This window comes from Oncorhynchus mykiss, chromosome 28 (assembly GCF_013265735.2).
Source record: "Oncorhynchus mykiss isolate Arlee chromosome 28, USDA_OmykA_1.1, whole genome shotgun sequence".
NCBI classification, from domain to species: domain Eukaryota; kingdom Metazoa; phylum Chordata; class Actinopteri; order Salmoniformes; family Salmonidae; genus Oncorhynchus; species Oncorhynchus mykiss.
This window is the reverse complement of record NC_048592.1, coordinates 31,411,080-31,435,409: the sequence shown is the minus strand read 5'-3', so window position 1 is coordinate 31,435,409 and position 24,330 is coordinate 31,411,080. Positions and strand designations below refer to the sequence as shown.

General features: G+C 41.9%; 3 protein-coding genes across 4 annotated transcripts in view; 2 read left to right on the top strand and 1 right to left on the bottom strand.

The window, feature by feature from the left end:
- Positions 1–2,288, top strand: part of LOC110508219 (serine/threonine-protein kinase N2) — a 33,326-nt gene extending 31,038 nt beyond the window's left edge. For both annotated transcript variants that reach the window (XM_036966166.1, XM_036966165.1), the window contains exon 22: positions 130–2,288. In XM_036966166.1, coding sequence (XP_036822061.1) covers positions 130–333 — 204 coding nt within the window. In that variant the 3' untranslated portion in view covers positions 334–2,288. The remainder of the gene's footprint in view (positions 1–129) is intronic.
- A 1,878-nt stretch (positions 2,289–4,166) lies between these two features.
- LOC110508956 (transcription initiation factor IIB) lies at positions 4,167–14,039 on the bottom strand. Its single transcript, XM_021589884.2, has 7 exons — positions 13,905–14,039; positions 12,442–12,554; positions 10,962–11,095; positions 10,379–10,525; positions 9,754–9,883; positions 7,252–7,533; positions 4,167–4,727 (listed from the first exon to the last, which is right to left on the bottom strand). The coding sequence occupies exons 1-7, from the start codon at positions 13,919–13,921 to the stop codon at positions 4,594–4,596; spliced, it is 957 nt and encodes a 318-aa protein (XP_021445559.1). The 5' UTR covers positions 13,922–14,039; the 3' UTR covers positions 4,167–4,593.
- Positions 14,040–16,319: 2,280 nt separating this feature from the next.
- LOC110508955 (volume-regulated anion channel subunit LRRC8D) lies at positions 16,320–23,603 on the top strand. The gene is made up of 2 exons (XM_021589883.2): positions 16,320–17,102; positions 19,916–23,603. The coding sequence occupies exon 2, from the start codon at positions 19,918–19,920 to the stop codon at positions 22,462–22,464; it is 2,547 nt and encodes an 848-aa protein (XP_021445558.1). The 5' UTR covers positions 16,320–17,102; positions 19,916–19,917; the 3' UTR covers positions 22,465–23,603.
- Positions 23,604–24,330: the final 727 nt, after the last annotated feature.

Sequence of the window (24,330 nt, the reverse complement as noted above, 5' to 3'; positions counted from 1 at the left end):
GACTGTCTACTTATCTTGGTTGTCATTAGCTTTTTTTCCTCACAAGGTAGACGATTCAATACATGTCTTTCTTGATAGTTGACCCAAGTTCACTCTTTCATAAATTTTCTCCTTCCTTTCTCCCCCCAGAATATGGATTGGAACGGAATACTGTCCAAGAAGGTGAAGCCTCCGTTTGTGCCGACCATCCAGAACTCCAACGACGTCAGCAACTTCGACAACGAATTTACCTCAGAAGCACCCATCCTGACCCCTCCCAGAGAACCCAGGGCGCTCAGCAAGAATGAGCAGGACATGTTCTCAGACTTTGACTACATTGCAGACTGGTGTTAGCCCCCCTTCTCCCTCCTCCTAACACGTTGAACAAACACACACAGTGAACCAAACAACACAGCGCTGACTGACTGTAGCTCACATTTGAAAAAAAGGCTTTTTTCCAAACATGTTGAGGGAGGGGAAACATCGCTCTTCCAGCCTTCGGGCGCACTCTGTGTCATTGAAAGACCCCCCCGACTCCACAACCCAGCACCCTTGTTTATTTTTAACAAAATGAAGAACTTTTTTTTTTAACAAGAGATTATATTTTGAGAGAAGAGGGAGGAGGAGGCCTCCAGCGCATGTTGTCTATTGTCTGACCACTGAGGTTTTCATATGAACTATGTCAAAGGAAACACCGGCAACATCATGTTATTCATAGTCAGTCTTTTATTTTTTATCATGTACAGAATATTATTCATCCGTATTAATGAGTCATTTCTCAAGCCATAACTAAATGACTTCTCTCTGTAAGGTCTGCCATATTGTATTATAAGTGTTTTAAGCATTTATCACTGAACTCTCACGTGAGGTTACAGACGACACATCTAGACTACTACTGCCTTTTGACTTGAAAGCCAAAGTAAGGGCTCCCTTTTAACTGATCCTTGTCATCTCCCCCACCCACACTTATTTGTCACATGCTTCGTAAACAACCGGTGTGGACTAACAGGGAAATGCTTAGTTACGGGCCTAGTTACGGGCCCTTTGCAACAATGCAGGGAGAACCCTCCCATCGTTTTTTAAAGAACGCCTTCCTGTTTCTGCTAGCAAAGCTAAGAGCTGGCTCGCTCTCAAAGAATAGAATCCAGAAATGTTTTATTTTAAAACAGATGATCATTAGACAAAGCAGTGCACCCAGTGTTAGCCCTCAAGGTACTGCAACTATCCCTCATTTACTAGCATACAGGGCCGTGTTTCACTATGTAATGCTATAAGGATGTTGGAGGGAAAATAATTAAGCAGTAGAGCAAAGTTCTAGAGACAAAGGCGACTGCCGCTGTAAACGTTGTCATTTGTAAGGTGCACACAATATGGAGACTTGTCCGACATGGCTCCCTCTGGCGGGTTCCTAGCACCATTAAGCATATGAATCAAGTGTCTCAGAGGAGAAGTGCTGATTTAGGATCAGTTATGCCTTTTAGATCACAATGAAAAGGATTACATGAACAGGGGAACCTGATCCTGGATCAGCACTTGTACTCAGCGCTATACAGCCCCAGATTTAGTTATTGGGGATAACAATGCATTCAGCTAGCAATGTTGTGCTCTTGTGGATCGAATCAATTATTCTAGCATTTCTAACAGTGGGTCAGTTCCATTATAATTCAATTCGATGTATAAAATCTGTTGAACTTCCATTTGCTACCTGAATTAACTGATTTGAAATGGAATTGATTCCAACCTCGATACCTCAATTCTTTTAACTGAAGATACCAGAGCCTGCAATGATTAGAGTTGGTCAAATGGTGGATCTGAAGTGACTGATACAGCTGATTACCAAAACTCATCCATTCAGTCCTGACAGTGGGACTATGCAAACAGTCATGGATGTATGATCAAACTAATGTGTAGGGTGAAGTTGCCTCCAGGTTAGGAGGATTGGGGAAGTTGGCCCTAGATCTTTATCCAGGAGCTTAAACTTAGTGCCAGTTTGTGCAGACTATGTAAATGAATCACTACAGGGGAGGGCATATATGTGTATATACACACAATTAAGCTGATAGCACTATCAATAGGTATTTTTTTATGATCTATGTTTAGTGTAATTATGAAAATAGATTGTACAAAGTTATTTGTCCCAGTGTTTGAATGGCCGCTCGTCTGTTTTTGCAACACGCTCAAGCTTTTTTGAATGGTACACCACATTGAAGTTACAAGACTGTTGGCCCTGGTGTAAAGAAGCATTTTGCTTGTTGGGGTTTGTCGCCTATCATGAATGCACAAATTAAATGTTTTTAATAGTTGTGCTACCTTTGCATATTGTATTCTATTGACGTGAGCACATCACTTTCAAGCCCATGTTATGTCTTGGTCTCTATGCTTTGAGAATCTCTTCCATGGTGTGAAGAGCAACATGCCCAATAGAACTGTCCATGAACATACTACAGCAGTCCACTGTTCATCCATGACCCAGAGTGCATCTTACTGAAGTCAGCAAGGAGTGACCTGGCTTTGAGGTAAGTGGATAACTAAAACATTTTCTCATGTAGAAGGATCAAAACCTCGAAGTATAGTAGAGAGACTAATTTACCTTTAATGAAGGTGAAGCATTGAGCACAAGTTCCCCTTGTTTAGCTACAGCATAACTTTGCAAATAAACTAAGCAACAAAAAAAACATCCCTTTTTCAGGACCCTGTCTTTAAGATAATTTGTAAAAGTCCAAATAACTTCAGATCTTAATTGTAAAGGGTTTAAACACTGTTTTCCCATGCTTGTTCAATGTACCTGTGGAATGGTCGTTAAGACGCTTACAGACGGTAGACAATTAAGCCTCTTTAAATTTCATTTTCTACGGACTCTGGAAAAACACAAGATGCCCAGGGTCCCTTCTCATCTGCGTGAACGTGCCGGAGGCATGAGGACTGCAGATGTGGCCAGGGCAATAAATTGCAATATCCGTACTGTGAGACGCCTAAGACAGCGCTACAGGGAGACAGGACAGACAGCTGATCGTCCTAGCAGTGGCAGACCACGTGTAACAACACCTGCACAGGATTGGTACATATGAACATCATACCTGCGGGACAGGTACAGGATGGCAACAACTGCCCGAGTTACACCAGGAACGCACAATCCCTCCATCAGTGCTCAGACTGTCCGCAATAGGCTGAGATAGGCTGGACTGAGGGTTTGTAGGCCGGTTGTAAAGGCAGGTCCTCAACAGACATCACCGGCAACAACGTCGCCTACGGGCACAAACCCACCGTCGCTGGCCAGGACTGTCAAAAAGTGCTCTTCACTGACGAGTCGCGGTTTTGGTCGGATTCGCGTTTATCGTCTAAGGAATGAGCGTTACACCGAGGCCTGTAGTCTGGAGCGGGATCGATTTGGAGGTGGAGAACCCATCATGGTCTGGGGCGGTGCGTCAACATCGGACTGAGCTAGTTGTTATTGCAGCCAATCTCAACGCTGTGCGTTACAGGGAAGACATCCTCCTCCCTCATGTGGTACCCTTCCTGCAGGCTCATCCTGACATGACCCTCCAGCATGACAATGCCACCAGCCATACTGCTCGTTCTGTGCGTGATTTCCTGCAAGTCAGGAATGTCAGTGTTCTGCCAGGGCCAGCGAAGAGCCCAGATCTCAATCGGAGTGTGGGGGCTAGGGCCAGGGCCATTCCCCCAGAAATGTCTGGGAACTTGCAGGTGCCTTGGTGGAAGAGTGGGGTAACATCTCACAGCAAGAACTGGCAAATCTGGTGCAGTCCAGGAGGAGATGTACTGCAGTACTTAGTAGCTGGTGTGGCCACCAGCTGCATTGTTACTTTTGATTTTTACTCCCCCCTCTCTTTGTTCAAGGACACATTATTCCATTTCTGTTAGTCACATGTCTGTGGAACTTGTTCAGTTGTTGAAAATAAACAGTTGACAGTGAAATTGTTTTGCTGAGTTTACTTCTTGTATTGACTTCACCCTTAAATGGCATATTTTCAAAACAAAAGCAATTGTTTAACTTAAGCTTCGATTGCTACACTAGGCCCACAACTGTACACCCGGCAGGAGGGATGAGACTAGCTACTTGTCTGACTGTCCGTAAAGGGCAAAGACTTACTGATCAATGTAGTAGTGTAGTAATACAAAAAAATTTACACTTCAAATGATAATAAAAGTAGTATTAGTCACTCAAACACATTCCATACAAAGTTTAATGTTATTCAATGCATGAGGTGTTCAACGTGCTTTTCAGAAAAGCATTTAAATTTACTTTAATACATTGCCAATAAGCTAACAAAATGTAACCTGCTAATTTCCTACAAAAGTAGGTGTATACAGTATAAAACCAGCCTAATATTGCAAGCACCAATTACATTCTCACTTGGACATATATACAGTATATATACACACAAATGAAATACTGTATGTACAGTTTGCAATCTAATTCTTATAGCAATGGAATGTGTGTCCTGTACTTGTCTGTATTCCTGCAAAGAAGTGCCTTGACAAGGGCCCGAAGGCTTAATTAACAAGGGAACAGAGGAAAGAAAAAAATCATAGAAATTCAATTTTAAAAAAAGAACCCAGTAGAGCAGAATGTGTTGTTGGGGCGGCAGGTCATCACAGCTGGGGCAGTTTGTCCACAGGGGTGTCAAATTTGAAGTCTGGGGGAAAGAGGTCGGCAGCGCGGGGGTAGATGAGTCTGTACGACTGTCTGATTGTGACGTCCGCCACACCAGCGATGTCTCCAATCTCTGTCGAAAGATTTGAAGAATTGACTACTGGTGTTTTAAGAGTATTTAGAACATTTGGTGCTGCACTTGTTCTCAGAACTATCAGAAATACGAGTTCCTGAACCTTTGTCACACTGTTATTCATGCCTGAAATGTACTGAAGCAGGTTGTAAAGCTTACAAACACAAATACTACATATATACACTATACAGTGTAATGAAAAAGTATTTGCCCCCTTAATGATTCTCTATTTTTGATACTGATTAACAGATTTTCACCCAAAACCTATTATAAAAAGGGCACCTGAATTTGATTTATTTCTTTAAAGCCAATATCCAATGCCTTTGTTTGAAAGTATTTTCCCCCTTACACTACTTGGCTGTGCCACTTTTAGCTGGAATGACTCCAACCAAACACTTCCTGTAGTTGTTGATCAGTCTTTCACGTCACCGTGGAGGAATATTGGCCCCATCTTTCATGCCAGAACGGCTTTAACTCACTGCATGACCCAGCTGCGCTTCAGCTCACAGACAGATGGCCTGACATTCTCCTGTAGGATTCTCTGATGCAGAATTCATGGTTCCTTCTATTAAGGCAAGTCGTCCAGGTCCTGAGGCAGCAAACCATCACACTACCATCACACTACCATCACACTACCATCACCATGCTGACCTTTGGTCTGCGGTTCTTACTATGGAATGCAGTATTTGGTTTTTGCCAGACATAAAATGGGACCCATCTCATCCAAAGTGGACTATAGTTTGCCAAAAAAAGCACCTGGATGATCATCCAGACTCCTGGAAGAATGTTCTATGGACAAATGATTCAAAGGTATAACATGGGTCCCACTGCATTCCACAGTAAGAAACTCCTACCGACGGTCAAGCATGGTGGTGGTAGTCTGATGCTTTGCTGCCTTCAGGACCTGGACGACTTGCCCTAATAGAAGGAACCATGTATACTGCCCTGTATCAGAGAATTCTCTGACGCGCAGCTGGGTCATGCAACAAGACAATGAACACATTTTTTGTTTTAGAATGGCCTAGCCAAAGTCCTAATCCCAATAGAGTTGTGGTAGGACTTGAAACACACAAATGTCACAGAGCCGCTTTAACTCTGCATGGAAGAGTGGGCCAACATTCCTCCACAACGATGAGAGAGACTGATCTTGTTTATGAATAATGAAATATGTAATTTTGTTATTTGTTCACTCAGGTTCCCTTTATCTAATATTAGGTTTTGTTTGAAAATTGATAATTCCATATCAAAAATATGCATAAGTGATTACAATTTGAAAGGGGGCAAATGCTTTTGTATATAAAGTGCAGTGAAAAAGTATGTTGACACCCCTTCAAACTAGTGGATTTGGCCATTTCAGCCACACCCGTTGCTGACTGGTGTATAAAAATCGAGTACACCGCTATGCAATCTCCATAGACAAACATTGGCAGTAGAAAAGCCTTACTGAAGAGCTCAGTGACTTTCAACGTGGCACAGTCATAGGATGCCACCTTTCCAATAAGTCAGTTCGTCAAATTTCTGCCCCGGGTCAACTGTAAGTGCTGTTATTGTGAAGTGGAAAAATCTAGGAGCAACAATGGCTCAGCCACAAAGTGGTAGGTCACACAAGCTCACAGAACTGGACCACCGAGTGCTGAAGCGTGTAAAGATCGTCTGTCCTCAGTTGCAACACTCACTACAGAGATCCAAACCGCCTCTGGAAGCCAAGTCGGCACAATAACTGTTCCTCATGATCTTCATGAAATGGGTTTCCATGGCCAAGCAGCCACACACAAGCCTAAGATCAACATGCGTAATACCAAGCGTCGGCTGGAGGGGTGTAAAGCTCGCCGCCATTGGACTCTGGAGCAGTGGAAACGTCTTCCCTGGATTGATGAATCATGCATCACCATCTGGCAGTCAGAGGGACAAATCTGGATTTGGCAGTTGCCATGACAACACTACCTATCCAAATGCATAGTACCAACTATAAAGCTTGATGGAGAAATAATGGTCTGGGGCTGTTTTCCATGGTTCGTGCTAGGCCCCTTAGTTCCAGTGAAGCATATAATGACATTCTAGACGATTCTGTGCTTCCAACTTTGTGGCAACAGTTTGGGGAAGGCCCTTTCCTGTTGCAGCATGACAACGCCCCCATCCACAAAGCGAGGTCCATACAGAAATAATTTGTCAAGATTGGTGTGGAAGAGCCCTGACCTCGACCCCATCGAACACCTTTGGGATGAATTGGAACTCTGACTACGAGCCAGGCCTAATCGCCCAACATCAGTGCCCAACCTCACGAATTCACTTGTGGCTAAATGTTAGCAACTACCCACAGCAATGTCTCAACATCTAATGGAAAGCCTTCCCAGAAGAGTTATAACAGCAAAGAGGAGACCAACTGCATATTAATGCCCATGATTTTGGAATGAGATGTTAGACAAGCAGGTGTCCACATACTTCTGGTTGTGTAGTGTAGTTCAGATTCAGCCAATAGCGAACTAAGTGATGACCACCTGAAAAAGCCTATCCCCCACCTCACCTTTCTGGGTCTTCTTCTCGGCAGAGGCCTGGGAGGCCATGTAGATGGCGGCGGCAGCCACAGAAATGGGGCTCCTGCCGGGCACCAGGTCCAGCTCCACGGCCTTCCGGGCGATGTAGGTGGCTGCCATCTGCACCTGCTTGGGCAGGCCCAGGTTGGAGCAGAAGCGGGACATGAAGTCTCCGGTGGTGATGAGGTCCACGCTGGTCTCCAGGGCCTTGAGGATCAGCTTGAAGCAGCGGCCAATCTCCTTCTTGGAGATACGGGACACGGCGCAGATCTCTGCGAGGGATAGGTGACAAGGGAGTCATTAGTGATACACCATCAGGATCGTTCTAATAAGTCATGCAACGGAGGACATTTTAAAATGTAAGATGAAAATAAGCTTTTCTTATTGGACCATTCCAGGTGGCAGCTACCTCAGTTTGTCAATTTTCTTCCCTTTTGTGCCTAACGAACAACCCAGGAATATAAACTCGGCAGAAAAATAAAATGTCCTCTCACTGTCAACTGCATTTATTTTCAGCAAACTTAACATGTGTAAATATTTGTAACATAAGATTCAACAGACATAAACTGAACAAGTTCCACAGACATGTGACTAACAGAAATTGAATAATGTGTCCCTGAACAAAGGGGGTGGGGGGGGGGGTCAAAATCAAAAGAAAATGCAGCTGGTGGCCACACCAGATACTAAGTACTGCAGTGCATCTCTTCCTCATGGACTGTACCAGATTTGTCAGTTCTTGCTGTGAGATGTTACCCCACTCTTCCACCAAGGCACCTGCAAGTTCCCAGACATTTCTGTGGGGAATGGCCTTAAGCCTCACCCTCCGATCCAACAGGTCCCAGACATGCTCAATGGGATTGAGATCTGGGCTCTTCGCTGGCCATGGCAGGACACTGACATTCTTGTCTTGCAGGAAATCACGCATAGAACGAGCTGGTGGCATTGTCATGCTGGAGGGTCATGTCAGGGTGAGCCTGCGGGAAGGGAACCACATGAGGAAAGAGGATGTCTTCCCTGTAACGCACAGCATTGAGATTGCCTGCAATGACAAGCTCAGTCCGTTGTTGCTGTGACACCGCCCCAGACCATGTCGGACCCTCCACCAAATCGATCCCGCTCCAGAGTACAGGACTCGGTGTAACGCTCATTCCTTTGACGATAAACGCAAATCCGACCATGACCCCTGGTGAGACAAAACCGCGACTCGTCAGTGAAGAGCACTTTTTGCCTGTCCGGTCCAGCGACAGTGGGTTTGTGCCCATAGGCGACGTTGTTGCCGGTGATGTCTGGTGAGGACCTGCCTTACAACCGGCCTACAAGCCCTCAGTCCAGCCTCTCTCAGCCTATTGCAGACAGTCTGAGCACTGATGGAGGGATTGTGTGTTTCTGGTGTAACTCGGGCAGTTGTTGCCATCCTGTACCTGTCCCGCAGGTGTGATGTTCGTATGTACCGATCCTGTGCAGGTGTTGTTACACGTGGACTGCCACTGCGAGGACGATCAGCTGTCCATCCTGTCTCCCTGTAGCTCTGTCTGATGCCTCTCACAGTACGGACAATGCTATTTATTTCCCTGGCCACATCTGCAGTCCTCATGCCTCCTTGCAGCATGCCTAAGGCACGTTCACGCAGATGAGCAGGGACCCTGGGCATCTTTCTTTTGGTGTTTTTCAGAGTCAGTAGAAAGGCCTCTTTAGTGTCTTAACTTATCAGAACTGTGACCTTAATTGCCTACCGTCTGTAAGCTGTAAGTGTCTTTACGACCATTCCACAGGTGCATGTTCATTAATTGTTTATGGTTCATTGAACAAGCATGGGAAACCATGTTTAAACCCTTTACAATGAAGAACTGTGATCTTTTTACGAATTATCTTTGAAAGACAGCGTTCTAAAAAAGGATGTTTCTTTTTTTGTTTATTGTAACCATGTAGTCTTGGTTTTAATTTGTAGCATCCAGCAACACTCATTCCAAGGTGTTGCATGAAATATGTGTTAATCCTAATATGAGCTCTAAACATTCTCTTCAGGTTTTTTGTTGTTTTGAACTTTTTACTCCTTTGTCTCTCCAATTGGTAGTTGTAGTCTTGTCCCATCACTGCAACTCCCATACGGACTCGGAAGAGGCGAAAGTCGAGAGCCACGCGTTACCCGAAACACAACCCTGCCAGGCCGCACTGCTTCTTGACATACTGCCTGCTTAACCCGGAAGCCAGCCGCAACAAACTGTACAGCTGGCGACCGAAGTCAGTGTGCATGTGCCTGCCGCCACAAGTCATCGCTAGAGCACGATGGGACAAGGACATCCCATGGGGCTAAACCCTCCCCTAATCCGGACGACACTGGGCCAATTGTGCGCTGACTCATGGGTCTCCTGGTCGTGGCCGGCTGCAACACAGCCCGGGATCGAACCCGGATCTGTAGTGACGCCTCCAGCGCTGCCTTATACCACTGCTCCACTCGGGAGGCCCTAAACATCCTCTTTATGAGAACTCACCTTTAAATGTCCGAGGCACACCCTCTTGTCTGCAGGCGATGTAGAGGCAGGCTGATGCGATGGCGTCGTTGGCCCGCCCCTTCAGGCTCTTCTGTTCGTACACTTGCTTAAATAAGTTATTTGTTCGGTCCTGCAGGTCAAATACAACATTTAGGTCAGTGCAAAATATCTCAAAATGCTTTAGACATTTATAATTTGGTTAAAGCTGCAATATGTACCTTTTTGGCCAACCTAACAAATTCACCTAAATGGGAGTTATAGATCTAATTATCATTGAAAGCAAGTATCAGAAGCAGTAGTAGATCTGTTCTTTGTGCGCTATGTCTATGCTTCAAGTTCTCAAGTTTTGTTTTTGTGCTTTTACTTCCGGGTTTGTTCTCTACACTATGCATTGCTTGTTTTGTCACAAACTGAAATTAGGCGACCTGTTAGAATTTTAGCAACCAGGAAATGGCAGAATGATTTCTGCATATTGCACCTTTATTAAGAGAAGCCTATATTTAAAGTAACCTGCTAAATAACTTAGGATTAATATATTTCCAAAACTCATGTAGGTAGAAATGAGCAGCTACCTAGCTACTAGGTTCCACAAAGCTAAACAATTGGAAGAGAGTACAGGACTCACTATGATGTTCCTTGGTAGGTTGATCCGGTCAGCCATGGTGGTAATCTCTTTGAAGGCGTTTAGCATGGCGCGGTCTGAACTGCTCATGGTCCGCCGGTTCTGGTACTTGGAGTTGCCAAACTCATCAAAACTTGCCGCGCCTGTTCCCTATGGTGACAACAGAATGGTTGGAACCAGTAGAGGCAATAAATACTTTTTTATTTAACCGTTTTTCACAGGGAGCCCTGCAGCAGAAAATACAAGCTACATAACAAGGAATGAATGATACAACAAGACGGTATCATGAGAAATAAAATCATACAGAAAAGCTATTTAAATAAAAATAAAAAATAAACACTTTTGCAATGCCTGATCCCTTTATTAGCATAATTCATTTACTACCAGTAAATCTTATGACAATGAAGTCTATTTTATGGAGAAAAGGGGTGCAGAGATTCTTGTCATGGCATTTCTTTGTCTGGCTCCCCAGGCCACATTTAGATGTGGTCCTTCTCTTGTCAGGCATTAACATCTAGCCACTGACCACAAACAGAAAAATAGTTTTAGAGCATCTTTCCCTGTAAGTGGTAACCTGTGTACTTACCTTGCTGATCATGGTGCTCAAGTCTCCCCCGTTGAGGAGTGGATTCTGGGCGTCGCCCACTCTGGACGGGTCTTGGGTGGCTTTCTCATTGGTGAAGGTCCTCCACTCTGAACCCACATCAATCACTCTGTCACCTGAGGAACCAGATACATTACCGCATGGGGCCATGTTCCAATATGTTAAAATCTCTTCCTTTCCTTTTGTCATTTACTCTGTTGTCTCCTTGAGCAGTGAGCACTGACAGTGACATGACTGGATAAAGGAGGTAAAAGTGATGAACATCAAGCACCCACTGTATTGATTTTACCATCATAGTATAATGCTTTCACCAAGTGAGTCCTTCCTTTTGTGATAAAAGGAGACGAGGGAAATCGTTATTAAGTAAGTAAGCCGTATTGAGGGTCAGTGGGACCCAAGCCACCATTTTGAACATGTTTATGTAAATGAGAATAGTAACTAGGTCTAATGATACAACCAGGACACAATCAACCAAATGTGTCTCATCTTTCCATTGTTACGGTCACAGATTTGATTACACCCTGCACTTCCCAGACCAGGCCACAAGGTGGCATTCTCACTCAGGAACAAGACACTTTCCTTTGTCCAATATTTTCTCTCATTTTATCGCCTCTTCCTGGAAACTAGCAGGGTCAGGGATTAGATTTTTCACCTTAATCCCATAAACCCTTCCCATAGATAAATCACACTAATATTGAGTACTAATATGACGTTAATCTGCTTATGGCAACGCTATGGGATACAATCTAGCTTTACATCACTGAATCCACCCACTTACCCACTATACCCCCATATGATTAGCTAAGTGTTTCCTTTGGGACTCATTATGGGAGACCTGCTATGTTACGTTCAGATAGAGCCCTGTAATTTAATCGGTTGCTGTAACTAGGGTGGCTTTCCAAGGCTGTCTAAGGAAGGCGTGGACAGATTTGATTCTATTGCATCTTTGCGAGGATGTTGTCATTTCTAGAATTTCATGGTATCATGTTACATATTATTATGCACTCTAGCCATGTGGCAGGTCTGACATGATATCTCACTGCTCCAGTCCCATAATACCAGCACAAACACTGTCACATCACTCCCTCCTTCTGAACTAGAGGTTAGTATTTTGAGTATGTGTCTATAGAAGTGTCGGTTTATGTTAAGTTCCGCTATTTACCTAATGGAAAGCCTTCTCATCCCTACACAATGCTTTATGTCAGTCTGTTGACAGGTAATGTGTGTGTGTGTGTGTGTGTGTGTGTGTGTGTGTGTGTGTGCGCTTGTTTTACTATACTGAACCAGAAGTGCTCACAACTATGTTAAACCAAGGCCAATTCAGAGAAGGGAGGACATTTGGCCGGTCCTAACTTCTAAAAAGGCAATTTTAGGCTTAGTTTGAGTTAGAATTAGGTTTGGGGTAAAAAGTTAAAGTATAGTAATACAAAGAGTAACAAAGCTGTGCGTGGCCTGTCCTCACCCACTACAAGGCCACACTCGGGGCAGATCATGTCCCCTGCTCTGTAGTCTTCCACCAGCATGGCATCTGGGTGGTTGGGGCACTGCACCTTGGGAAGGGCAAGGACATCTCCGCTGCAAGGAGAGAAGAAATCCCATAGGTCAGCTGACGGTGACCTCGAAGCTCTGACCCCGGAATTGGGTGTGACTGTACTTATAACCATAAAGCTGGTTTACTGTCAAGTTTGTGGTATTAGTTCACTTATTCTATACACCAGTTAACTTCAATTTAAGCCAATTGTTTACTGTGACATTTGAATTGGCAAATTATGATATTGACATAAATCTTAAAGGCTTTTGTTCAAATTCTGCTCAAATTGTTTAACATGTCAGTCTTCCCCTGGATCAGGGAAATATTAGGAAAATAGCTAGCTACCTTTAAGATTGTTAAAACAAAAGGCACTTATGAAAATTACAAGTTACAATGTTTTACATTTTCACAAGCAAATGCATATACACACATTCACATGATATATCTATCTATCAACAAGAACTGGACTGGGAAGTACTGCAAACCTAGCTAGTACAGAAGACACCAACGATTGTGTTAACTTGTACCCAGATGAATTTCCAACTGAAATTATGCTGATGTGGCCAAAAGCGCTTCGAAACTGTCTTACGTGGGACCATCGGACCCATTAAATGGGCATCCAGCGGTTTGGAAATTATTCTCGACACCAATTCGATTCTATAACGTTAATACCAAAACCGATACATACCCCATATAGCCATCTATCCGAAATTCTGGCACAAACTATTCTGCCAATCCCCTGTCTTTCTGTCCTTTGACAAAGGCGTTATGCCTACTGATACGCCTACTGATACTTGGGTACGTCAACATTCGGTTTCTCTTCGTTTAGGCAAGCGAAAACAAGCCATTTATTTTGAGCTAGTTAGTTAACAGCTGACGGTAGAATAAATCGGTGGTAAAATCACCAAATAAACTTGTAGTGTCCTCATAGCTATTATCAATGGCTTAATAACTTGTCATGATTAGATCACTGTCAAGGTGTCATGCGTTGACACTGCTACTGTAAAAATATATTAGATAACGTTAGCTAGAGTAATTGGAGTTAGCCAGCTGTGATGGCCTGACAACATCACCCATCCCTTGAAAAACATTACATCGCTCATTGACAATCGCATGTGCGAGGACGAAGTCCTACATGAGCAATATGATCAAGTTAACATGATATACGATCGATACAATGTGTCAAACTGATTTGAGAGTTTTATGATAGGCTAACGTTAGTTAAGGTTAAGTAGTATGGACATTCCGGCGGCTATAATGAAAAACACGGAGAGTCGCGTTAGAAACAAACGTCTCTATGTGTTGATGGCCACCCCCACCCTTTGATCAATAATCGTACCCCACATGAAAACATAATAATCCCAAACACAGTTTAGAAAAGATGGTTTACACACCGGCTCGTCGACGCCATGTTAGTTTCTTCTTTATACTTCTACCAGTGGTGAACAGTTTCGAACAATGGCGTCTTCTACCTCTATATATGGCTTTTTTAGCCCACGTGTTTACATGACGACGGAACGGCAAAAGGCTCAAACTAGATCTTCAAAAAGCGATTGACATATGAGGACAGAGGACGTAGGCTACTTGTAAAAGAGTAATGTACTTCCAAGTCACAGAACGATGTTTTTGACATTTATTATATATTATATTATCATACGTATCGAATTAAATCAGATGACTTCCTGACCGTGTCACCTTTAGTCACATAATTACATTTAAGTGAATACAATTACACAAATGATCAAGTGTTAAACCAAAACTAGTGAAAAGGGAGAACAAAATGTGTGGATTTTTGTTTTATTTGTGTCACTCAAACTTTTTTTACATGCTTATTGCTGCAATGGATCCTAGCCAACACCCCTGCAAGCAGAGCAGCTGGAACATCACATGGTTGGTAATATTTCCACCTGCCAGCTACTAAAGAAAAATAGCACTTAAATGGTTGGTTATGTGTAGCCTACATAAGAAAACATGTTAAATGGCAAGTGGAAGCATAATCCTACTTAACCCCATTCAAAAAACTGACTCAACTCTGAGTAGCCAATATAGCAGTCTCACTGTAAGAGCCAGAGCAGACAGGCCTGTTTATGAAACTGTCAGGGATGGCATTGTCTCTGTGTGCCAGTCTGTGCCCTATCCTTGTGCCAATCTCGGACTGTATTGCCTTGATGGCCACTCGCCCACACACCCACTGTACCACTGACCTCAACAGCTCTGGTTCGACAACCACCAAACAATGAGTCATTTCACTTGGCCAGACATCCTTTGATAGAGAATTTCAAGAGAAATCCAATATTTAACAAATCATTTATGACTGAATTACATCGACTGTGGCAAGCACCTAGAGCTGTTTGGATTTCACTGATTACAATTAATAAACAAGCCTTGTCAGCAGCACATATTTTATTAAATTGCACAATGACATTGAACACTAGTAGGTCAATAGAATGCATGTCCATGTACAACAGCAGGTAGAGCTAAATCCCAATATGTCAGATAAGGCCATCATCTATCATGCTTTAAAATGCTAAATAATAATTCATATTATAATTGTACTAAAGTCTCATGTTGAATCAACCTACTTAATTTATTTATGTCAATAATATAAAGATTAATTCCCTCTGAATGCTTGAGATTCTCAAAGGAATTTTAATCATACTAATCAGTTTCAACAAAATCTTCACCTAGGCCAAAGTCATAGCTAGTCACACACTAATGACAATGTCATGATTTGACCTTGTTTTTTCCCCCGAGTTCCCAGTTGTCTTGAAAGCACCATATTCTGCCACCACTGTGTGGTGTGAGTCTCAGCTGAGGGACCTGTATTTGATCCACTGCCTGCAGTAGCAGCACCACAGGGGTTATTATCTCATCTGCACTGATAAACACAAACAACACTCTCAATGAGTCACACAGAACACCATAAACACAATGTGTAGCCTACGGGTAGGCAGTATGTCTTCCTACATTAGCCTATATATCACCTGTCTGTTCCTCACCCGAGCCCCCTAAGGCGCTAGACAAGATTACTGATTCAGACCGTCTCCGGCAGCCTCATTCGAAAAACATGAACATGCATAGACATACAGTGTCAGTGACTGTGAATATAAGGCTGTAGCTGTTGTCAGTTGGTGTTATTATTACTCATATTACAATTTGGTATACTGGGATTGGGGACACGTGATGCTTCCTAGTCATTAATTGACATGGAAACAGGTGTGTCTGTCTGGGATTGGATTTGCATTTACTGTGTTCAGACCTTCTTCAATACAATGACCTGGTTGCTAAGTACATGTGGGGGTTACCTCTGTATGTCTGCTTCAGCCCCCGTAGACAGGCCCTAATTACACAACGGATCCACCTATTCCCCATTGCTGTGACCACGACCACAACCCTGTACACCGCTCTTGCACTCACACCCAACCACATGACCCATTGTCAGATTTCTCTTCTGTGTGTCTGCCGCCATCTACAGGTCTGTAATCAGATCTCTGCTGTTACACAATCACAATCCGTATCAGGTCACCATATTCTCCCTTTAGGAAGTGTATAATATGTATATGTTATAACAGTGTACTGTGTAATAAACAATAATTTCATTGATTATAATGAATTGTTTTTAAAGAATCACTGACTAAAGTTGTTTGGCCTCATGAACCTGGCCTGGCTGTTATTTTTATTCAGTTCTCTGGTTACATTGAGCAGAGTGTGGCCAACTATTTTTATATTATCTAGCCTGGACCAGTTGGAACCTGTACCAAACTCAAGAGACACTTCCTCAAGAGTGTACTGTGTGCAACCAAATCCAGACATCTGAGGTAGCGACTTTCACCAAGGGCTCTACATATACTCTATGTCTTCATTTTCACAATTAGGCTGTATAGCGTAGCTACAGACAAACAGGAAGAGAGATTGCGAGAATTTACATTACATTGTGTAGCCTACAATCTACAGGTGCAGCAGATATGATGTGCCGGATACAATGTATTAATTTATAGCCTTAATATTAGGAGTTACTTATTATATAGTTACTGAATAGATGGTTACAGTTGAAAGCTTCCGAATGAGTTATATTAATATGTAACAGAATGCGCACATTCGATCAAGTCGTAGTACAGTATGCGGAAGACACATTCGATCAAGTCGTAGTACAGTATGCGGTCGGTGGTGCCCCAGTTATCATCATTATTTCCAATTTGGTGGCATCTGAGTGAGACCTAGCTGGAAAGAACTGTGAAGCTGTTTGAGATAGATAAGAATGATGTGTCTTTAGTACGTTGATCTGTGGCGTCCACCAATAAGAAACTCCGGTAATAGCGGAGTCATGTTCAAATTGGACCACCCTTTTCTTCAAATTACATGCGTACAGTGGTCGACGTTATGCGCATATTCTCCACGAACGACGCTCAGGTATGCAGAACCGCTGGTATTGAGGATGGTGCCGACATTCGCATTGTCACGAACAAATGTTCTTGGTCACAAGCTTTGTTCCATAGTTTAATGGATTGAGCTGAATCGTCAGAAGGAATTGTCTGGAGCGCAAAAGTGGAAATGGAGTACAAAACATCTAATTAGATAAGGTCACCAAGATAGTAAGTATGCTCGTTTTCCTCGGACTTACCACGCTTTAAAATCTGTAAAATCATAATTTACATTTATTTGATGTTGATTTTCATAATGTGCGGTTATCACAGGGCAGTTTATTTAACGCAAGTAGCCAGATAACACATTGTTACTTCACTGTAAATGTTTAACTCCGGGCACATGTTGTAGTTGAGTTACAGACAATAAAAAAAAGTTACAGTTACAGCAAGTCACCTGACCTCAGAGTCAGACAACAACAGAAGAGTAATACGCAAGAAATAACATGTATCTAATATTTCCTATAAGTTAAATTACTGTAAATGTGTTTAATCAGTAGCCTAGGTTTATTCCACAACTGGTCTCTTTGTTAGAACCAGTGTTGTCTACAAGCTGCATCTGCAGATTCTCGTCCCACTTCGATTTGGCCTATATGCAAAACGTCATTGATGATGGCTTGTTGGGATGTTATCTTAAAGCATGTTTTAATAATATCATACCTATAAATATAGCCAATAGGCTATAGCCTATAATATCAAAAGTATATTACTGTAATTATTTAGTTCAACTATGAACGGAAATTATTGATGAAAGCAAATATCATCTAAAGTTTTATTGGTGATAAATCAAGTGTCCATATCTGTGGCTAGGAAAAATAGTATGGAATAAAATCACTCTTAAGGCCAGGCACCACACCCTAATAGGTATTTTTTTCTCTTAATCATTTCACAATCAACTTTTAAATATAATGCCTTTTTATATTAAATTGTTTCTGAAATATTGTATACGTTATGCAAATGAGACCTTATGCAAATGAGGTGGTCTCATTTACATATTTTCATAGAACGCAAATACTTTTTTCTGGACTCTGGATGAAGTCAGCCTAAATATATATTTTTTTAATTTGTTAAGACACTCCAGGACCAAACTTTCTTTGACCATATTATGAATAAATACTTAAAAAAAAATATTTATCAGTAAAATAAAGACATGTACATAAAATGAATTTTTAGCAAATTTTTCCAATAAAATTTCATCAATACTGAACAAAAATATAAACGCAACATGCAACCATTTAAAAGATTTTACAGAGTTACAGTTTATAGAAGGAAATCAGTCAATTGAAATAAATAAATTCGGCCCTAATTGATGGATTTCACATGACTGGAAGGGCATACTTGAGACATCTGTGGCATTGTGTTGTGTGACAAAACTGCACATTTTAGAGTGGCCTTTTATTGTCCCCAGCACAATGATCATGCTGTTTAATCAGATTCTTGATATGCCACACCTGTCAAGTGGATAGATTATCGTTGGCAAAGGAGAAATGGTCATTAACAGGGATGTCATCACATTTCTGCACAACATTTGAGAGAAATAAGCTTTTTGTGCGTATGGAACATTTCTGGAATCGTTTATTTCAGCTCATGAAACATGGAACCCACACTTTACATGTTGAATTTATATTTTATTTCAGTATAGAATACAATTTTGACAACATATCAACAATTCCCTCTTGAGTATGTCTGGAGAATATATCTAAGGATAACTACACAAACTTTGGGGAATGTAGATTCTTCTGAAGCTGAGAAAAATGAGTTGGCTGGTAGGAAGAGTCTTACTTTCGGGAAACACCTATATTGACCCAATCACCATCTCTTCAAAGTAAGTTACTACATACAGTCCAGTTTGTAACATTCACTATGAAATGGGCTTTACAATTATGTGTGATTCAATGTAGTGAGCTTTGAAATTATGGATGTCAATTTAAAAGTGGTTAAAAATTCATAAAATGTTGATGATAGTGGTATGATAAAGTAAAGAAAATATTCATTTATATCACGTTTCTTTACATTTCAGCCTGTGGGGCCTGGCCTTAATAGTGTAGTAACAGTAATAATCATATTATTAACAGTAGTGTTCATTATGTACCTAGTTTGGGCAATGTGACACAAGTGTATTTTCATTGTTGTTTTAAATAACTCTCATAAAAACATTTCAAACTATTTTTTATTGCCATGGAGGAAAAGGAACAGAGAGGAGAACAGAGTTAGTTAGTTACAACACTGGCAAATAGAGGAAGTGAGCCCACATGTTGAAACTGGGCATACTTACCATTCATTGCTTCACAAAATGGCACACCAACATGCTAAACTTCTCAAATCAAATTTTAGTTGTCACATGCTTCTTAAACAACAGGTGTAGACTAACAGTGAGATGCTTACTTATGGGTCCTTTTTCAACAAGGCAATTAAAGATTTTTATGTATATAAATAGTGACACAAAGAATAAATACACAGTGAATAATTAACAATAACGAGTAAAAATAACAAGCCTGAAGATGGACAATATTGTGCCTCAATCACTCACAATAGGTAGAGACTAACATCAAAGGAACCTTTGCCATTCCAGTATCCACATGTCTTAACTAGTCTTGATGTGAGGGAAAACCAATTAACCCCCAGGAGGGGAAATTCTTTGCACTAGATCAGACATAGACTTTTGGCTTTGTCATCAGATGTTTTCAAAATCTAAAGAGAGGTGCAATATGAAACAAATATAATAAGCCTACATTACTAATGCTGCATTGTCTTTCATGAGACACTTTGACATGGAGAGCCATTCAAATTAGTTATCAAAATAAATGGATCAATCTTTATTACCTTTTTAACCATACCAAGTACAAACATCTACCAACAAAAATATATTTTTTACTGAACAAAAAAACATTTAAAAAGTGCCTTTTTAAAATAATTTGATTTGAAAATCATTTGAAATAAGTGCTCTCATTATTAGCTAAATTCCCTGTCTCCTTCCATTGCAGGAATGTTTACCATCACAGAGTTAGCGTCGCTGAACGACATCCAGCCGACCTACCGCATCCTAAAACCATGGTGGGACGTCTTCATGGACTACCTGGGGGTAGTCATGCTCATGTTGTCCATCTTCGCCATGACGATGCAGATCACAAAGGACCAGGTGGCGTGCCTTCCATGCCTGGAGGAAGCGGTGGCAGGGCCAAACTCTTGGACATCCCAAAGTCCACAAGAAACCGCCTCATCAGCAGTTAGCATAACGACAGTGTTTGCTACACCAATGGCCACTAAAGATCTACCAGACAGTGCAGTACATGAGGTCCACAACACCCAGCCCATCGTTGTGAAGCGAGAGAGCAAAATGCAGCAACCCAGGCCCACAGGGATCCAAACCAACTTAGATTATCAGCAGTATGTCTTTGTCAACCAAATGTGTTACCACATAGCCTTGCCCTGGTACTCAAAGTACTTCCCGTACCTCTCCCTCATCCACACCCTTGTGCTTATGGTCAGTAGTAACTTCTGGTTCAAATACCCCAAGACAAGCTCAAAGATTGAACACTTTGTGTCCATTCTCGGACGGTGCTTTGAGTCTCCGTGGACTACAAAGGCTTTGTCCGAGACAGCATGTGAGGATTCTGAGGAGAACAAGCAGAGACTGACTGGCACCACTTCAGCACAGAGAGAGTTATCACGGGAAACTAAAGATGAAAATGCTGCAAACTCATCTACCCCTATGCTTGGGAATACAGGAGTCAAGTTCTCAGCAGATAAGCCTATTGCTGAAGCCCCAAGTATGACTATCCTGGACAAGAAAGATGGGGAGCAGGCCAAGGCTCTATTTGAGAAGGTGCGGAAATTCCGCGCCCATGTGGAGGACAGCGATTTCATCTACAAGCTCTATGTAGCTCAGACTGTGGTCAAAACGGTCAAGTTTATTTTGATTCTGTCCTATACGTCAACATTTATTGCTGCCATCGAGTTTCATCACATATGTGAACCCAAAATCAAACACTTAACCGGATATGAGCAGTTCTTTTGTACCCACAACATGGCTTTCATGTTGAGAAAGCTCCTCCTCAGCTACATGGCCCTCATATTGATCTATGGGATGGTCTGCTTGTATTCCCTCCACTGGCTGTTCAGGCGCCCCCTTAAAGAGTACTCATTTGAGAAAGTCAGAGAGGAGAGTAGCTTCAGTGACATTCCTGATGTGAAGAACGACTTTGCGTTCCTTCTGCACATGGTAGATCAGTACGACCAGCTGTATTCCAAACGGTTTGGTGTCTTCCTATCGGAGGTCAGCGAGAACAAGCTGAGGGAGATCAGTCTAAACCACGAGTGGACATTTGAGAAGCTCAGACAGCTTGTGACCCGAAATCCCCAAGACCAGCAGGAGCTCCATCTCTTCATGCTTTCTGGTCTCCCCAATGCAGTGTTTGACCTCACCGACCTGGAAATACTTAAACTAGAGCTAATTCCTGAGGTCAGGTTTTCGGCAAAGGTTTCCCAAATGACCAGTCTGCAGGAGCTGCACCTTTGCCACTGCCCTGCCAAAGTTGAGCAGACTGCCTTTGTCTTTCTCCGTGACCACCTCCGCTGCCTTCATGTCAAGTTCACAGATGTCGCTGAGATCCCAGCATGGGTTTATTTGTTGAGGAGTTTGAGGGAGCTAAACTTAGTAGGGAATTTAAGCTCAGAAAACAACAAAATGATAGGACTAGAGTGCATGCGTGATTTGAAACATCTTAAGACATTATATCTGAAGAGCAACCTCACCAAGATCCCCTCAAACCTCACTGAGCTGTCCCCACACCTGATCAAACTGGTGGTGCATAACGATGGTACTAAACTACTTGTACTGAACAGCCTCAAGAAGATGACAAACCTCGCCGATCTGGAGCTGCACAACTGTGAGCTGGAGAGGATCCCCCATGCTATTTTCAGCTTAACCAACCTTCAAGAGCTTGACCTCAAATCCAACAACATTCGCACCATTGAAGAGGTCATCAGCTTTCAGCACCTCAAGAGGTTGACCTGCCTCAAATTGTGGCACAACAAAATCATCACCATTCCAGCCTCAATAGGCCAGGTCAAGTCTTTGGAGTCACTTCATCTTTCACACAACAAACTGGAGACGCTCCCGCCGGCGCTGTTCCACCTCCCCAAGCTGAGGCACTTGGATGTCAGTCACAACTCCATCACAGTGATCCCGCCGGACTTGGGTCTCCTGCAGAACCTCCAGCACTTCGCAATCAATGCAAACAAGGTGGAGGTGCTGCCCAAGCAGCTGTTCAGGTGCACCAAGCTAAAGTTCCTGTGTCTGAGCAATAATGTCCTCACCAACCTGCCTGAGACTGTGGGTCAGTTGGTGCATCTTGCTCAGCTGGAGCTGAGGGGGAACTGTCTGGACCGCCTTCCCTCACTGCTGGGGAACTGTCGCCTTCTACGTAAAAACAGCCTCATTGTAGAGGACCACCTTTTTGACACTTTGCCTGTAGAGGTAAAGGAGAGCATTAGTCGGGAGACCAATGTGTCCTTTGCGAGTGGCTTATAGTTGATAATTTCTGATATCTTAAACCCTTATGGTACATTGATTAACTGAAATGTATATTACTCACTGAAGCAATACGCTATGAAAGTAACACGTTATTTACCAGGAACTAGCCTTGTAGTTTTTTATAACTTTTGTAGGCTTTTTGAATCCTCTTCAATGGGCAAAAACGTAGCGCAATGGTCTTGAAGCCAAATACTTCGTAAAGGCACATGGCAGAAGTACATTCAAACACAAATATAATTTTATATACAGGTATTTCTTAAACGATCACGTTTTCAAGAATTTGATGATGTAACTTCAAGCACATTCAAAAGATTAGGGGAAATGACCCGGAAGTAAAACAGGCGGTTGCTTTCACAGGATATTGAACCACGTTTTATTGATTATCAATGCCCTATATGGGTAGTTCCTATACATTTTTTGCTTAATAAAGTGAGAGAGAATGCTTCTCCTCAACAAAGACTGTATAGCTCTATAAATAATGTAATATCATTTCAAAGTATAATTTCATTAAATATTTAAGAATGTTCAAGATAAAAAAAAGCTTTTAGTTACTTCATAGGGTATTATGACATAATATTGTTAGCAGTAATAGATTTTTAGACTTAATAACAAATATTGTATTAGCTACTCAGGTATAATGTTAACCCTGGGGACCATCATTTTGCCTTAACTGCTGCTATTTCTCAGTGAGGGCGTTCATAAGAAAAGACTAAATGGCTCTCAAGTTTGTCGATACACTACCTGTCATTATTCACAACACCATTCAGTAAAATAACAAATGCTATTTTCAGTAGTAATTCACTTTTGGGGATTCCGGTTGAAATTGGAAGTACTTTGCCCAACCAATATTTGCTTTGCTTTTTGTTATATTGTTGAATGTTTATTATTGTTTTACACTTCTCTATCACAGACCATGCTAAGCATTTGCGTGTGATTGAAAATAAAGGAGGGTTGACAAAAGGGAGGCAATGTTTTACACCAAAACAAGTTTTTAAATTAGGCAACAATAGCATCAATTAAATGTACACATGGGACAAGATTGTTATATTGCCTTTTTCCAATGTATTTCTGTACTGTACATAAACTGTTCACATTTACAAGCATTCTGGCACAATAAAACTAGATCTTAGATACACTTTTCTTATTGTTTTTATTCTCTCTGTTTACATGCCTTTCTCAATGGTCATTGGTCAGTACCGCACATTGCTGCATTTATATCTGTATAAAGAATATCATAATTGGTAAGCTGCTGTACAAAATTATTTATTTGTTGAGGGTTTGTTATATGTAAAATGTATGCTAGCATGATTAAGTTGCTTTGGATAAAAGCGTCTGCTAATTTTTTATTTATTCCACCATTATTTAACCAGGTAGGCCAGTTGAGAACAAGTTCTCATTTACAACTGTGACCTATATTATATTGTTATATTGTTATAACCTGTGCATTACATTAACCGAGGGGAATGATCAAGCAAGGTACAACTTACACTACATCTTTAGGGAGGATGTCATGCCACAACAATAGGGCAATTGAAGACAACTTTTGAAATACAATCTGGAAGTCAATGCCTGTAACTGACACCCAGACAGATGAGATACATTTGTCACAGACATTTCAGGCTTTGCAGAGAACATTATCTTGCCAGTACTTTAGTAATTCTATAACATATAGTCAAGTTGAGATATGTGTGTGACTTTCTGTATTTCTCTTCAAAGATGATGGTATAAATTCCAGCACATGTTGGCACTTGCTTTCTGCTCCTAGTTACACATTACAAGAAAGCCAGGAAAGCCACAAATATCTGCTTGGCATGTGGAGATCTCTGTCCTTTTAAACCCTATAGCTATAATTCATAGTGTACA